Source organism: Myodes glareolus, chromosome 4, assembly GCF_982192425.1.
Source record: "Myodes glareolus chromosome 4, mMyoGla1.1, whole genome shotgun sequence".
NCBI lineage: Eukaryota > Metazoa > Chordata > Mammalia > Rodentia > Cricetidae > Myodes > Myodes glareolus.
This window is the reverse complement of record NC_142029.1, coordinates 109,911,080-109,927,814: the sequence shown is the minus strand read 5'-3', so window position 1 is coordinate 109,927,814 and position 16,735 is coordinate 109,911,080. Positions and strand designations below refer to the sequence as shown.

Here is a 16,735-nt window from a genome sequence, read left to right as displayed (position 1 = left end):
CTACACTTCTAAGAAGTCTTACATTCTCAAAACTCTGATTTAAAAGCCACCATTTCAAAGAAGAAACGATGTTTAGGTAAGTTTAGACACGTGACAGCAATAACATTTATTCCTGTAGACGTTGCGATAATATTTTTAAAAATAAACTAACATTTGCAAGTGTATCTAATGAAAGGTAATGATCATGTTTCAGAGGACATTCAGAACCGAGGTGTTTCTACTTTTCATTCGCGTGTGGCCTGTCACCGTCGCTCTCAATAATTAGCACAGGACTGTTCACTTGATCTGCCGAATCTCTGACTTTGTGATAAAGCGCAAATTCATTTACCAGCAATTGGATTTCAAGCTCATAGCTCTTTTTCCTCGCAAGTCTTTGTGTCATAATACACAGAAATGCAAATAATTAAACCACAGCCGCCAATTAATGAGTGTTTTGGATCCAGTCCCCACTAGGGAAAATCAGCAGGAGTATGTATGAAAAATCATAATACAAATATAGCAAGTGAATTATAAAGTGAATAACAATATTCCATATATAATTATGTACATGTGTTTTCATTCTACCTGATTGTGACTTAGATCATGTCTCCCTTCTTTTTGCTTTTAATAAGCTCTATATTGGGAAGGAGACATTTTTTGGGGGTAAGGAACTCTGGCAGCTTTAGGTACCTGCAGGGGCCCTGGCCTTCATTCCAACCTGGGGTCTACTTAGCCATAAACAGTCAATCCAGCTGCCTTTCAGAGAGCTCAGTTCACAGACCCACCCTCTGGTGGCTTAAGGAACTCTAACATCAAACAAGAGTCTGCAGGCCAGTCTGCATTCAGTATGCCTCTTTGGCAAAATGCAGTTAGGTCAACAAGTTTATTCCAAATAAATGCATAAGACTATTGAAAACAAGCTTTCTCTGAGCAGGGAAGTCTCTACAGCAAACAGCAATCCTCTGCTCTCTGTAAAGTGGCAGAGGAAGCAGGTCCTTTTTGAAGCATATATTGTCTGCTGGCCTCTGATGGACCCAGGGCTAGGTCCTGGGAACACTTTGGGGATTCATGCTTTTTTCAGTTGAGGTCTAAAGTTTTCTAGGTACATAGAATGCAGCCTGCCTGTGTGGGCCCACAGGGGTTAACCTGATTTTTAGGAGTCCCATGTTTATGTCATTCCTTCTCAGGCAACAACTGTGCACACTCATTACTGTTGAGAGCTTTACAGACCCTCTATCCGGTGGCAGAAAGTGGCTCATCAGCTCCCAAGTACCAGTTAAGAGATGACAGTGTCAACTCCTGTTGGTTTCTGGGAGGAAGTTTATCTTATTAGCTATCATTAAATAACCCAGGTTTAATGAATTTGTGCTGTGCTCTGTGACAACTCGGGAGCGGAAGCCGTAGATCTGCACATTCTGCCTCTCCGGACATCCATCACTGTGGAGCGAGCACGAAGGGAGAAGGCTCCCACTCTGTCAAGTCAAATGACCCTATTTGTCCTGTGCCACTCTAGGGTGGGCGGTGGGAGCTTCCATCACAACATCAAGCAGGAAGAATGAGCTCCCCTGCGGAAAGGGTGAAGTGTGAGAGGAAAGGGTCCTGATCTTATTGACAAGCTGCAGACCTGGTTTGTTATTTCATTTATCTACTCTGTGGTCTTGAACTTGTTGCTTGGCTTTCCTGGATTGTGATGGCCTTTCAGAAAGTCAGGATGAAGATTTCTCATAGTGTTGTGGAAAGTGAATGGGCCAGGGCTAAGAAAACAGCTGCACCTTTGGAAGAGGCTGCGAAGCTGCTGATGCTAACACAAATTGCGGAGACCTGGTCCTTTCACCTGCAGCTTGATTTGGTCAAGATTGGTAAACTGAGCGATGATTTGGAATACCACATGTATTAGAGGTATAAAATCAGGCCTAGAGCCCTTTATTCTTCATGCTCAGGGCTGGGGTAGCTATGTGTCTATGCTTCCAATCCCATCCCAGGTAGAGCCTCCTGCTTTCTCTAATCCGGGGATAGCTCTTGTCTTCTCCACCCTGTGTACAGTCCCTTACCTCCACCTCTGCTTCAAAGCCATTGGTTTTCCACCTTATGTAGAGCCCTTCTGACCTTCTCCATCTCAGGCACAACCTACCTCCACCTCAGGCACAACTCCTCTCTTTCTAGGTCTTGGGTGTGACTTCTTACCTTCTCCACCTCAGGTACAACCCCTCACCATGTCCACTTCAGACACAACTCCCCACAGTCTCCATACTAAACACCACCCGCACCAGGTCCACTTCAGGCACACCTTACTGTCTCTTCACCATTCACAGTCCCTCAACCTCTTCCGCCCCAGGCACATCTGTGTCCCTCCTCCTCCTGCTCTTTCTCCTTTGGCTCCAGGTGGCTATCTTCACTACATCAACTGTGGCTGTTCTTCAAACCCCAGGGGATGTCTCTGTTCTCTGCAACTTCTCTGCTTCCTGAAGTTCTTCTCAGGTGGAAATTTTGGTCTCTCTCTACAATACTGACAACAGAAAAGGCACCTGAGCTTCATGCTTCTGTGCAGTTCAAAAGGTGGTTCCCTGGAGACTTTTGGAAGCTTTTGCTTCCATATTTACGATCCTCCTCATTGCCACAGTATTCCCACAGCCCTTGGGATTATGTCTGATCCAATGGCTAATACATCAGCTTCTAGCTCTAACTATTAAGCTGCCACTTGGAGCCGAGTCCATTTCTTGATTTATGTCATTGCTTCATTATGCTGAAGAATCCAATAACTAATGCTAAATCCCAACCCCAAACCCACATGCTTTGCTGAGAGGCTGTGTCTTGGTAAATGCTGTGTAAGTCAGTGAGATGCCTTATTGATTCATGGCCTGCAAGAAGATATAGGACCTTTTCTCCTGAGAATTCAGATTTGAAGCAGTCTGTGTAATTTTCCATGAAGTAGAGACATGGCCAGGTTATACAGTATGCTTGGCTCAGCCATCTTTTATTATTATTATTATTATTATTATTATTATTATTATTATTATTATTATTTGTAAGGGGCCGTCAGGACTTCGCCATGGTGAAATGGTGCAAGCGGTCCTACAGCTTGGAGGTAAAAAGGCGCGGCCAGAGCGCCTTGGGCTTGTATTTTGCATAACTGGGCCTTAGTTCCCTAGCCTATCCCGAAACCCCGGGCTTCATCGGAATGGTATTAACCAATCAGTATCCGAGCCTCTCCACCCTAGAAAAGCAGCTGCCGCTCGGCTTCTCTCTCTCTCTCTCTCTCTCTCTCTCTCTCTCTCTCTCTCTCTCTCGTCCCCCATTCCCCCTTCAACCGAGTGCTCCAATAAAGTTGTGATTTGGGAAGGATTCTCGATTTCGTGGTCATCCCTGCTTGCTGGTCAAGGGGTGCGTCTCACAATTATTACTATTATTATTATTTCACTAATGGCCAAGCTTGGTTTTCTTCAAGACATCCTCCCTAGAGCCATCTTGTGTGGATGGAATGTCCTCAGACAATTAGCACCAACAAACTCTAGCCTGAGAACGAACCCAGTTCAGAATTTGGTTTTACTTTGCAAAAGCTCAGAACCAAGTTTCAAGTATTTTGCTGCCTCAGAATTCCTCATTTGATTTAACTAAGCTCCCCTTCCCTGTCCCATGGTGTCTATTCCAAGGGCTGTTCCTATTCCTTCCTATCCAGCTCATCCATCGCAGCTCTGCTACCTTCTTAACATCATGATTCTGCTTTAGGCTTCGTGGGGATAAGGACAGGGCCAACCATTTCACCATGCATCTTCACATGCTGCCCAAAGCTTGGGCTATTATCTTTACTGTCTCCTTAGCTCAACATGCATTCCTGATTGGCTAGATCCCATCATTAAAAACCCCTGCTTCCAATATCCTTCTCGAACTCCTCCAATTAAAACTGGCACTTCACTCCTTTTTATCTACTCTATACCCCGATTTTGCCCCTTCTTACTCTTGGTAGCATGCTATTGTTTATATCAAGGAGTAAATGAACACTGGTGTTTGGTTGAGAAAAAATGACCCGTGGACTCATAACCATTACCGTTAGCTATCCAAGGCAGGTTGCAGAGCAAGGATGAGCAGGCAAGGTTCTGTGTGTTTGTCAAGGCTGAATCTGTGTGAGGCAAGAAGATGGATTTTGGTGGAGCGGAATACAATCATCTGGAGAAACCCTGGGCTGGTGCTTAAACTTTAGCTGAATTTTCACGTCAGGGATGAAGCAGACTGGATATCTGCAGTGTGGGGCGGTTGGGTTGGGAGGTCTCCAAGCTCATCTTATAGCTGCCCAGAGGTAGCAAGGTATTGTGGCTGACAACTGCTTCCAGTAAGATGGCCAGATAGGAATCTTGGTTCAGCCATTTATGAGTTCTGCAGCTGCGAACCTGTCAACAGACATTCTCGTGTCTTGGGTTCATCAGTTTTTAAAGAAAGCTGATTCCTTTATAGGATCACTGTGTCCAGGGTTATTCTAACAGTGTAAAATAGAATTGGAAACTGGTCATGGACCAACAAATATTAAGTCTTTTGTCCATCCCTACTTCGACCTGTGGGTGCACTGTGCACGTCTTCATTTCCATGCCTTGGCTCTCACACTCTTCATTAGGAACCCCCACCTCCTCCCCTATGGCCCCCTGCCTAATTCCAGGCATTTTGCCAGACTCCACTCAGTTCCCAATGAGGCTATGTAGAAAGACAGAATTATACGGACCTCGGAAGAAAAAGGAGCCTCTCATCCCAGAGTCTGGTAAAGGCCTTTTGCCAGGTAAAAATCAAGAATTCTAGTACAAGTAACATTGACTGTAAAGACTGCCGTCCGTAGAGAAAATATTTCTATTAGGAATATTAAAATAATAAACTCAGCTTAAGTCTTGAATGACGACGTCCTCTAGAGGGCCCCCCCTCTCTTCTGGATATTTGCTGAGAGTCTCACAAACAAGTAGACTGACTTTGTTTATGGTGAGTGAGGCGATCCCAACTTCCTGCATCCTTGGCGTCTACACTTTTATCTAATTAACTGTAGTCTTGTCTGATAAACCTCAGGAACCACCTTGTGATCTTGTCTAAATCCCTTAGCAATCTGTCAGTCATAATAACTTCAAAAACACTCAAATCGTATTTATGATTGTAAGAAAGATAGTGAGCGGTGACTGTCCTTTGAGAAGCCCACACCTAAGCTTTGGGGTCTCACTTCCTTCCTGTGTGTCTCTCTACTAATCCTGGAGCTTAAGATCTGTGATAAATCCCTTATCAACTCCACCTCTATGCTCACAAGTGCTCTTCCCAAGTTCATTACTTTGCTTAAATGTCCATTTCAGGCGTGATCTGAATGGAGCTGAGATAAGGGAATCGTCAGGCTCCCAACCCCACCACAGCTGACACCATCAGCTCCAGTGCCCAGACGCTGCTCTGTGCAGCTGCTGTGCCCGCCCTACTGGTGGAGGGCATGCCTGCTGTCTCCCTCATCTGCCTATCACGGAGCATCACTGATGGAAATGCCCAGCCATCTCCCTGGGCCCTCTAGGTTCCCTTCTCTGTTTCTTATCTGAATAAATATGACAAACCAGGCAGCTGCTTCTGCCACAGTGGCTATAAAACACTGACTTTAAATGCTGATGGTCACCTTGGGAGCCTATTGTAGGCAATATGTCCTTTTTGATATATTTCTATTTCATATTTTTTGGGCAGCTAATGAAAAATTTAAAATGAGTATAATCAGTCTAGTCTCACGTGCTGTTTTGATGCCCATCCCTTTTGCTTAGCCATGGGAGGGCTATGACATCTCTCACTCCCTATTTAATTTGATGTCAGACTTCCTGACTGGCGTGCCAACACTCATTGACTTCCCAATGTTCACGTGGAGTCATCTCAGGACACCAGAACTCCGCGCCTCGTCTCTCTAGTTTTGTTCAAAGGGATTGTCTCAGGGTAGCTGGGATTTAATGAGCTTATTTGGCAGTAAAATTCACATTGGATTCCACTTGTTAGCACAACTCAGCATTTTGGTTCAAGATGCTAATGATGATAATTGGACCCAAAAATCTGCATGAGAAAAAGATGAACTAGAAGTTGGGAGGGGGGCAGAGTCGTGAGGCCAACTCTGTATAAACATCACTATATAGCCCTAAATGATCACTACATTCATTTATCATGCTAATTCTTGCACCAAGTGCTGGGGAAGACCATTTAATGAATCTGTCAGTCTCCCAGGATAAATAGAAGAAGCGCCACACTAGTGTGTGAGTTAGAGTGTGGGTGTCTGTGTGTGTTGGGGAGAGGAATGTCTGTTGAATTCAGTGATCCCTGATTTTTAATAAATGAAAAGACGCCCCAAAAGCGAGCACCTGCTAACTGTTTACATTGCTTTGTTCTACTTCCACTTCCACGGAAACTACAGAGAGGGACAATAGCTTGCCCCTTGAGCCCAAGGGAGAATTTATTCTTCTTTAACTTGTGACACTCCTCCATGTTTGGTTTCCTGGTCATCAGCAGTAGAGGCACACGTGTTGATAGACTCCTGGCTATGACCCAAGCCTACTGTCTACACCTGACTATGAGGCTTGGCACCTGCTGCAAGCCTGTTGCAAACTGTGTCTGAGACACCATCTGTTTTCCCGGGATCACACTGACCACTCTACTAGGAAATATGATTAACTGAGAAGTCTCAGGGAGCACATATCACTGAGATTCTGGTTGAAATGAAAAGAAAGGTAACTGCTATTATGATGGAGATCTGTTACTTTTTGTTATGTCCCCCACCCCTTGTCTCTGTGATAAAATAGCTGAGTAAACTAAGCTGAAACAGAAAGGTTTGATTTGGTTCGTAGTTTCAAAGGCGTAGACCCACTGTCACCGGTCCTCCCTGCCTGAGGTAAAGCAGACACCATGGTGAGAGACAGTGATGGAGCAGTTGCTCACCTCCCGGCAGCCAGGGAGCAGAGAGACACAGAAAAGAATTAATGAACAACCTCTTCAAGGTGTGCTCTTTGATCCATCAGAGCCACCTCTACAAGTTATCCAACTATGTATTCATGAGTGGACTAATTCACAGATGAATTTAGAATGGGCATGCTCCATTCACCTCCTCAAAGCCCAGCAGTGGGGCTGAGGTGATGGATAAGAGAAAGGACTTTTCAATTCTGAATTCAGACTTCCCCCAAACCCACATAAGACACCAGAGCACAGACTACAGTGACAGGGACAAGCTTACTAGATAGATTAATCAAATTAGCAAGCTCTAGAGTCAGCAAGAGACCACCGCCTCAATATCTAAAATGCAGAGAGAATGAAAAAGATGCCTGGCATCTGGCCTCCATATACACACACACATATACACATGTGTACATGCAGGCACATACGTGTGAACACATGTGCAAGTATACACATATTACACACACACACACACACACACACATACACACACACATACATTTTAAATGAATTCTATCAGCTGGAAACCAAGCCTTCGACACATGGGCCTTGAGGAAACAGTTTCTGATCTTTGTGTTGAACCAGTGTGAGGTCATATGCGAGCCTGGCCAAGACACACAGCTCTCTTGTTGGAGGTTACCCTTGCATTGTCTGCTGAAGATGAGCCCGTGCCTGATATTTCCAACTCTATTTATAGTACATTTTAGAATTTTATTTTTCAGCTTCATTTTAAGATTGACTTAGAGCCGAGAACTCTCCTGAGCAAGCCAAGTCTCACTAGAGAGAGGCTTAGGGTGTGTTCGGAAGGCCTCCTCTTCCCTTCCCAAGGGGCTGAGTAACAAAATCATTCACATTCTAGGTTCATTGAGAGTAGAAAGATTTAAAGGGACTATAGCAGTCCTAGGTGGGGACATGACCTTGAAACATTGCATTTAGAATACCAGGATAATATATAAACCACAGAGCAAACCTTTGTATTAAAATAATAAACAAACAAATAATAAATAATCCACTATGTCTTTCCTATAAAGACACGTTGCTAAGCTGGCTAACCCCAATGTCTTGAGCTCTGTTTATATCTGAAGAGCCCCCACATATTCAGTCTCTTTGTAAACATTCCACAGAAGGCTTCCCTGGGCTACAGGAGGGTGCTTGCTGTCTCTCCCTGAGCTGCTTTCCAGTAGGCAGGAGCTAGCAAGGCCGCCTCATCGTCACTGGCTCCTGAGGAGGCTGTGTGCTTTGCACTGGATCCTCACTGTCTAGGACATTGCTGCCTCAAAGCATTCTGCTTTCCTCTGAGTTCTCAGAGTCTGAGGATTGATGTGTTGCTGCAGTTTCCCCCGCAGAGTTTGCCCCGTCCTGTCCCGAACTCCTTATGAACCCTGTCGTGAACCACCGCGTGGGTTCTTTAACACAGCTTTGCTGCATAAATCAGTTTGTCTGCAAAGGACAACTAGACAAGACCTGGACAGCTGGCACTCATAAATTGTTCATGGTGGCATCTGCCAGATATGCATTTCCCTAGCATGCTTGTGCTGAATTACTTTGTAGCTCGCTTAAGTACATATGCTGCAGATCTGGCTGTCACTGCATCGCTGATGAAAATGCAAACCAAAGTCACTCGCATCAGAGGGCACGTCTCCATTCTTTAAGGATGCTCTGAGGCTGTCAAAATGGCTCCTGCAGGGGACTGAGGTCCCCAGCCTTCCCTTTGATGAGCTTTTTCTCCAAACTGCAACCAAAATGGTGCTTAAGAGGCCTGAGTTGCTGCCTGTCCTCAACTATCCACAAGGATGTTTTATAAATGGCTTCTCTTATGGCCACAGTCCCTGTGGACCGAGTTCACGTTGGATAGAGCAACTCCAGTGTGATTTTCTTAGAGAGGGCTATGAATTTATGGCTCCCAAGTCAAAGAGAGGAAAAGAGCCAGAGAGAACAATTCTTCTCACTGATTACTGAGGGCCTGTGACTGTACAGCTATGACCTTTGATCAGTCAAGGTCAAGGTTCAACGACAAGCAGGACGCTTAGTCTGTTCAGCTCTGAGGTTAGCCTGCCGGTTGACTGCACTAGTAAACATCTGGCTTGCTTTTCAGGGAGGCAAATGGTACTGCTATTAACCTGTGCTACAGCTTCCTAACTCATTCACCAGCAGAACCCTCTAGCCTGCCTGTTTTGCACCCTTTGTAATGGACATACCCTACCCCCTCACCTCTTCCCTTCTAATCAGCGGGCATCTCCTGCTGCTTCAGGGTCCTTCCTAATTCTTCATCCTAGCTAATGGCTGAGGGTGGATATGGCCCTCTCTAGTCTCATTTGTCATGGCTGCCACTTCTTCCAGAGGGGGAAGTGCTTTCATTCTCGCTGGGATGGGTTCCTTTCTCATCCTTTAAGCTTCCCTCAGGCAAACCCTCCCCTGATCCCTACCTGAGTTTATCTCTGCCTACAGGATGCTGCCTTGGCTGAGTCTGCCGCGGGGTTTATACTCCAACAGTAAGATCAAAGCAGGCGGCAACAGGGTTGCGGCATTTCGTGCATTGGCTGCTCTTTATGCACAGTGACATCAATGGCACCTAGGAGTGGTCATCACTCAAAGACTAAGCTACAGGTCCATGACTATGGGGCCCAACTTTTCCCTTTTCTAGTTTCTTCTACACCCCAGCATCTGCATTAGGCACGTGAGAATTACTGTTTAGGTGAATGAGTGCCTGAATGCAAGAGAGGCATGTCGGTTTCCCTCTGAGTTCTCAGAGGTGGGAGGTGGGAGGATTCATCTTCACCGTTAGCTTGACTAGTTTTGGAATCACCATGGAAATACCCACGTGCACCTACAAACGTGTTTCTAGAAAGGTTTGCTTGATCTGGGAAGACCCACCGTGAATATGGGCAGCATCGTCCATGGGCTGGGGTCCTAAACTGAATAAAGGAGGGAATGGGAACGAAGCACCAGCATTCCCTGCTCTCCACTTTATGACTCCAGATACAGATGTGATTGGCTGCATTGATGTCCTGCTGTCATAACTTCCCTTCAGTGACAGACTGTACCCTCAAACTGTGACACAAAATAGACTCTCGTTTAAGTGTCTTTTCCAGGTATTTTGTAACAGCAGTGAGGAAAATAACCAATAGAGAAGGAGAGCCATTTAGCTGAACCTACCGTTACAGGTGCAGCGCACGTTCCTATAGAAACGCGGACACACGAAGCTGATGCGAGCTGTGCTGTAGGTCATGAGCGCGTGGGAATCCAGCGACAAGCCTTGCTCACAGTGCTGCTCCTGGCAGTCCAGTCCCGAGCAGTTCTTCTCCAGGATGGCTGCGATGTGCATGACGTTCTCCAGGTGCCTCCTGGCGTTGGACAGCTTCTGGATCAGGTAGGCCGGCTTGTAGAACTCGCTGCTGCGCATCTCCACAGCAAACAGCATATCTAACTGGTTGGTGCCCACCACCGGCTGGATGCTGATAATGCGCAGGCTGTCCTGCTTCTGGGTGAGGACCGCATTCCGCAGGATGCGCCGGAACCCATGCATGTGCAGACCCACAAAGTCCTCGGGGGACACATTCTCAAAGCGGATGGTGACCGTGTTTTGCAGCATCTCATGCACAAGCTGCTCCACGTGCACAACAACATCGATGGGCACTTGGAAGCGGCCATCACTCACAGAGACGTTCAGGACGTACTTCCCGCTGTCCAGCCCTCCCAGTGCGATGATTTTCCCATCGTGACTGTTCACTTTGAACAAGCTCTTCTGCTCTGACTTCAGGGCAAACGTGAGCACGTCATACATGTCCTGATCTGTGGCATGGATCTTTCCAATGACCCCACCAGGAAAGTCATCCTCCATGGTGACAATGAAGATTTCCAGAGGGATAGCTGTGGGTTTGTGGGTGCTTTCCTCAATGACCCGCACCCGGATGTAGGTATGAGAAACTTGCTGCGGCTTTCCCGAGTCCTTTGCCTAAGGATACCAAGAGGTGGACAAACAGAGAGTTAAGACTGATAATTGAAATGTCACCCTGAGACAGCAGCTCTCTGGACCTTCTACCAGGTTCACTTCTTCCTCCATTCCTTGTCAATATTCTGAAAATTGCTGAGGTGGGCACTTAAGTAGAGGAGAGGTTTATCACATTCTGTCATTCTCTGGGGCCGTATGATGGGCAATAAAATGTGTCAACACAATCAAGCCAGTGGGGTGAGCGAGGGATGATGGGCAGGATGCTACAAGACCCAGCTTGCCCACACCAGGCTTGTCTTATTTTAATTTCGGACAGAAAACAGAAAAAAATATTCCATCAAGGATGTTCTCACTTGGAGAAGGAATCTTTGTTTTCTCTTGGATTCTTTCCTTTTGGCTGGACCAAGTGACACCTTTTGGCACACAGAAGAAATGCCATTACTTAAATGAGAATTACATCATAGGAAGATTTAGGATACAAAAGATGACACACTGAAGGGGAAGTGGGCAGCTTGAAAACCCCCCTTCTCTCCTAACAGAGGAACCGATGAAACAATCACCTTGACAACAGGTCTTTATGAACACCTGTCATGCATGATGGGGGGTCAATGGTGTCATGCTTCAGAATAAAGTCAGGTCCCCATGGGTCAGATCTTCAGGGATTCAGTGACCCTGCAGACAGAGCTACCGCAGAGGAAATGTATCCTCAAATGTGGATGGCAGTGGGAATCCAAGCCCTGGGCACCATACAGGCTTTGAATCTTAGCTTTCTACACATTTTGTTTGTGGTTTTGAGTAAGCTTCACTTGACCTCTCTGAGCTTTGCATCTTTAACACATGAATCTAGCAGTAGTTTCAGCCCCTAGGGTTCTTGTGGGAATTAAAAGAGGAAGTGATTGCGAAGTGCTCAGCACAGGCATCGCCCATACAAACACTTAGCAAGCAGTTGTGTGCACTGTTATTTGCATCGTTACCATCAGTATCTGTTTACTTGGATATGTGAATCATGAGATGCTAAAATGGAGATTTCCCGAAGGTGGAAGGAAGTTTGGTAAATTAGATTGAATATGGAGTCAAACTGTGGCCACCTTAAAGAGCATTGATGATTTTGAATTTCATAGATCTGCCAGAGGTTGCCCACCCCTATGCAAGAGGCCAGACAACTCTCAGAAAGGCGTGATGTCACTGGACAGAAGGTGTCAGGACAGGGAGCCTGTGCCAGAGATGGATGGCGAAATGATGTATAGCTAAGGACCCTGGCATTCAGAATCTAAAGACCAGAGGCTGAGGCCCCAGGATTGCAAGGCTTGCCAGTCATGGACAGTTTTACCTTAACTGGTAAGCACTTTCCATAAGCACTGGATGACTGTAGGAGGTTTGAGTTATGTTATCTGTATCATAAACACCCATCTCTGTCTTTACAGCCCAGGGGCAGCAATAAAAGCAGAAATCTATAGGTAAAGTTGTGCCCTGATGAAGGTTTTTTGATAAAATGAGAGGAAGTGGACTAGGGAATTTTCATTTTCTTGTCTCTATGATACAAAGTCAAAGGATTGGCCTGGGATGGGTGTAGAGATGGACTGGAAGGAAATGAAGCCGGAGCAGGCTCTCACAGAGAGACTTTGAATATGAACGAGAGGGTAAAGCAACAGGGACCCTTGGAGGAAGAAAGGATCTTGTGGATGTTTCCTATGAGGAAGTCAGAGGGCGAACTGTGGGAGATGTGATACCCAGAGCTCTAGGCTGGCATGCAAAGAACTGTGCTGGGCAGTGAGAAGACACTGAGAATTCCTTGTTGTCCCTGGAGTCTATGTTCTGAGACAGGGCGTTGTTTAGATAGCTGGACACTATACCACTGTCACCACCCTTCACAATGGTCAGGCAGCTTTCTGTGGGCAACAGCAGCTTGAGCACCATTCAGGTTTATGTCTAGAATCCAAATGTTGGTCTAGGCAAAGTCCTGGGCAGGAATTCCATGTGCTTGATCACTCACGGCTGCTTTCTGTGATCCTTGTACAACTCACAACCGCCATTTAGGCCTCTTTGTGCTTTTTTTAATACCAAACACAGGCATTGAATTTGGGATTAGAAGAGGAACATTCCTTCACTACCATGAGCTACTGTGTTGACTTAGTGAAGGCAGAAGGGACAGACATGGGAGAGAGCAGCACCCAGTGTGGACAGACGGCCAAGCTGTACCTGAATGCACAGCAGGTACTCTGGGGACTCCACGTGCCGGAAGACCACCGCTGACCTCAGGACTCCAAGGGAGTCCAGCACAAACTCCTCGTCTTCATTTCCCGACAAAATAGAGAAGGAGAAGGGAGGCCCATTGTGAAAAGAGTCTCTGTCTGTCACCACAAGCTGTAAGATGCTGGTACCCACTGGCTTGTTTTCCTGTATAAAAGAGTGTTGCAAAAAGGAGGTTAAAAACAAAACAAAACAAAACAACAACAACAACAACAACAAAACCATCATTACTGGCTGGGAGTGCCAAGCTAGAATCAAACGTTCGCCATAAAGAATTCCCCATGGTACTTATTATGTCTTCTGAAAACAGGCTGGGTGGCAAGCATCCTCTTTCCGTCTGTAGTAGCCTCCTCGCTGCTGTGCCAGGAGACTGCAGTCTCTGCAGATGACAACACACGTCTTTGACTGAACAGGTTCCTAGGTTCCAAAGATACGTCCAGGTCTCCCTCATCCAGCACTCTCAGAACCGGTCTACAGGGCTCTGAGTCATACCCTTCACAGCCTGGGATGACCTTGGAAATCCACCCAGGGCCTGGCAGCATCACCCTGCTGGGAGGGAAATGTGGGTTCTCACCCTAGTTACAACATGATTATGCTGTATTGTGATTGCGTGGAGGCCCAACACTGTAACACAGTGTCACACTAGGCATTTTGGGGGGACATGCAAACAACTTTCCAGTCAACATATAAAACCAAATGGACTTTTACAACTCAGTCCACAACTCGGCTGTTCCGTGTTCTTCTAGGGAAAGGAAAGTAGATAGCACATTTATCAACTTGAGAAGGAGGAGGGACAGTCTTCAACTTTAACAACTACTTTGGAAACCTGGCCTTACAACAGGAACATGAGGAAGTTCTGGGGTCAAAGTTTATCTTCTTCACTCTGAAAGCCCTGGATGAAATTCTCTGTAGCCAAGGCCAGTATCGGTCTCTTTGACTCACTGAGCTAGACTTAGGCCTTTAGCACTGTCTAGGCTGATGTCGGCTTTAGGAGTTAGCCTGCTGATGGCACCAGCTGAAGAGTTAAGATATTTGGGTCCCAAGAGATGAGGAGCAGGGTACAGGGTGTTGGTGGAGTGCAAGACTCATATGCTGGATTAATTTATGACAACTATGTGTTGCTGAGGACAGTGACTCACACTGGTACTCCTAGCAGTTGAGTAGCAGAGGCAGAAAGATTGTCATGAGTTTGAGTCTAGCCTAAAATATAGAATGAGTTCTAGATAATCCATGTCTACATATGCTGAAATTTAAATAATGAAAATTTAAAATTAAAAAAGAAAGAGAAAGAAAAAGGAAACAGGGAAAAAGATAACCAGGTGCTAGAATAAACCCATTATTCTGGGTGTGAAAAGGGAGAAGCCCTGAAAAAGAAGTAGGAGAGAACCTCAGAGGTTTCTGCTCTGCCCCATCTCTGCCTGCTTGATCACCAGGCTGCAGGCACTGGCTCTCTTTGGAGCCCACCGTGGGACCATGTCATCCCAGAGAAGATTTACTGCTTTACACAGACAACACACTCAGCACCACACAAACAGAAGATTTATTGATTTGTTTGCTCATTCTCTGAAGGCCATTTCCTCTGCAGAAAAAAATGGAAAGAGCGAGAGAATGTGTGTCCTTGGGGTCACCGGCTAAGAAGGAAGGGTGTGAAATTACAGACAAGCCCGGCCTGCGGGGGAGGAAGTCCTGGCTGACTTCCGCATCTGAAACAGTCCATCCAGCTGAGGGATGCATGTCGTAAACGGAATGTGGAGAAGGCAAAGTGTATTTTGTCTGAAGAGGGTACAGGGCGGGGTGAGGCAGAGAGTGCCCCGGCAGGCTACAACCATAGAGATCTAAGAGAAAGAGGGGAGGGGGGCCAGGGATGAGGGAGGAGAGCAATCACCTGTGTGACTGCTGGCAGTAGCAGATGAGAGGTAAATCAGAATCTCTCCAGGAAGGGCTGAGATTACACTGACAATGGCCAGGGATGAGCAGACAGGGGTAGCATTTGTTTCATGAACATCTCAGCCTGGGTACCAGACAGCTCAGTGTCACTGTATAAAGGAGGCTGGTTATAGATGGCCACACTCAAGAGCGTCCATCTTATAACAAAGGGCTCTCCCGAGACCCGAGCACTCTCTCCTTTCACTCCTTCTCAGAGGCTCTGGAGAACTTGAGAGCCACTGTGACACCAAGGCCAGTACAGTAAGAGCTGCTTCTCCAGAATTCCTGTGAACTGTAAGGCACGAGCATCTCTCGCTGTGTCTCCAAGTCCTCCACACTCACAGTCTGGGTCAGCACATCTTCCTAGCCTGGCTTCCAGCCTCCAGTACCCTGCTCCTGAGCTAACTGCTGAACAATAGGCCAATGGAGAAGTCTGCCATCTTCTGAAAGCAGAACGCCAGCTGTAAGTTTCTCTACCCTGCGGCCTGACTTTAAGGCAGGTGGATTTAAAGTACTAAACAAACTGCGATGGAAGCTGACTTTACAGAGGAGCTGCTCTATCTGAAGTCCTGGGCTGGTTCCTATTGATCCCTCTCCCACTCAGAACAGGGTTCTTAAAGATAGCCTGTCACTGCAGAAAGATTATTCATATTATGTGTTTACATGATAGATTCAAGTTCGAATCCTGACTGCTTTCCAGCTGCATGATCCTGAGAGGACTATCCACGCTTACAGATCCTTGGCTCTTTCAACTGTAAGGTATGTGTGCACGGGATGGGAGAGTGTATGTCGGTCTACATCCTCCGTGACACACCATGATGGGGAAAGGCTGTGCATATGAAACATCTAATACTTAGAAGAAACAGGACTCAATAACTCTTCTCAACAATTGAGGGGGAAAACAGTTTGCTTTTATACCTTCCTTAGAAAGAGACGAGTTGATACTGGATACTCGTAACCTACAGGCTATAACTAGGTCCTGGTGCAATAGTATTAAGAGACAGGTCTGTTGAGGTCCTAGAATCCTCAGACAGAAGCCCAAAGGAGCATGTTGGTCTCTTTTGCCAAGTGAGGACGCAGCTAACAGTCGTCATTATGAACAGAATGCGATCCCTTGTCAGATACAAGATCTGGGGAAGCCGTGATCTTGATCTTCTCAGCCTCTGAAACTGTCAGCAATAAACTCCAGCGGCCAGAGTCTCCAGCTCTACGTTATTTTCTATAGACGCCCCAGCTCAACAAGGCAGAGTGGAGGAGGCTGAGCCACACAGGTAGTAACCAGCTGGCAGGACTTGCTCACCTGGATCACAGCAGTATAGTTGGCAGGTGTAAACACTGGGCTGTTGTCATTCACATCGGAGATATCAATGTTGACAGTTGTAGTTGAAGACATTGCAGGGATGCCACTGTCTACTGCTTGGATGAGCAGGGAGTATCCTGACACCTGACAAGGCACAGAGATGGTGTTAGGGACTGCAGAGCCTCGTCTTTCTGCACATGCTCAGATAACCTGAAGTCTCTGGCTGTGTCACCTTTCTCATATCACGATGACTTTGGCACCATCATCATTTGGGGCTGGATCTTTCTCTGTTGGGAGCTGGTTTATGTATTTCAGGGTGTTTAGAGATGTCCCAGACTCTACCCACTAGGGTTGTGCCCACCAAAACTCCAGCCTGATAGTTCTAGCTCTTCCCTGAG

The 16,735-nt window shown here is 46.4% G+C and overlaps 1 protein-coding gene across 3 annotated transcripts in view; it reads right to left on the bottom strand.

Annotated features, from left to right (window-relative positions):
- The window catches only part of Fat3 (FAT atypical cadherin 3), a 459,541-nt gene that overhangs the window by 38,465 nt on the left and 404,341 nt on the right, over positions 1-16,735 (bottom strand). For all 3 annotated transcript variants that reach the window (XM_085689898.2, XM_087905857.1, XM_085689900.2), the window contains exons 16-18: positions 16,338-16,481; positions 13,061-13,258; positions 10,066-10,864 (exon numbers count right to left, since the gene is read on the bottom strand). In XM_085689898.2, coding sequence (XP_085546024.2) covers positions 10,066-10,864; positions 13,061-13,258; positions 16,338-16,481 — 1,141 coding nt within the window. The remainder of the gene's footprint in view (positions 1-10,065; positions 10,865-13,060; positions 13,259-16,337; positions 16,482-16,735) is intronic.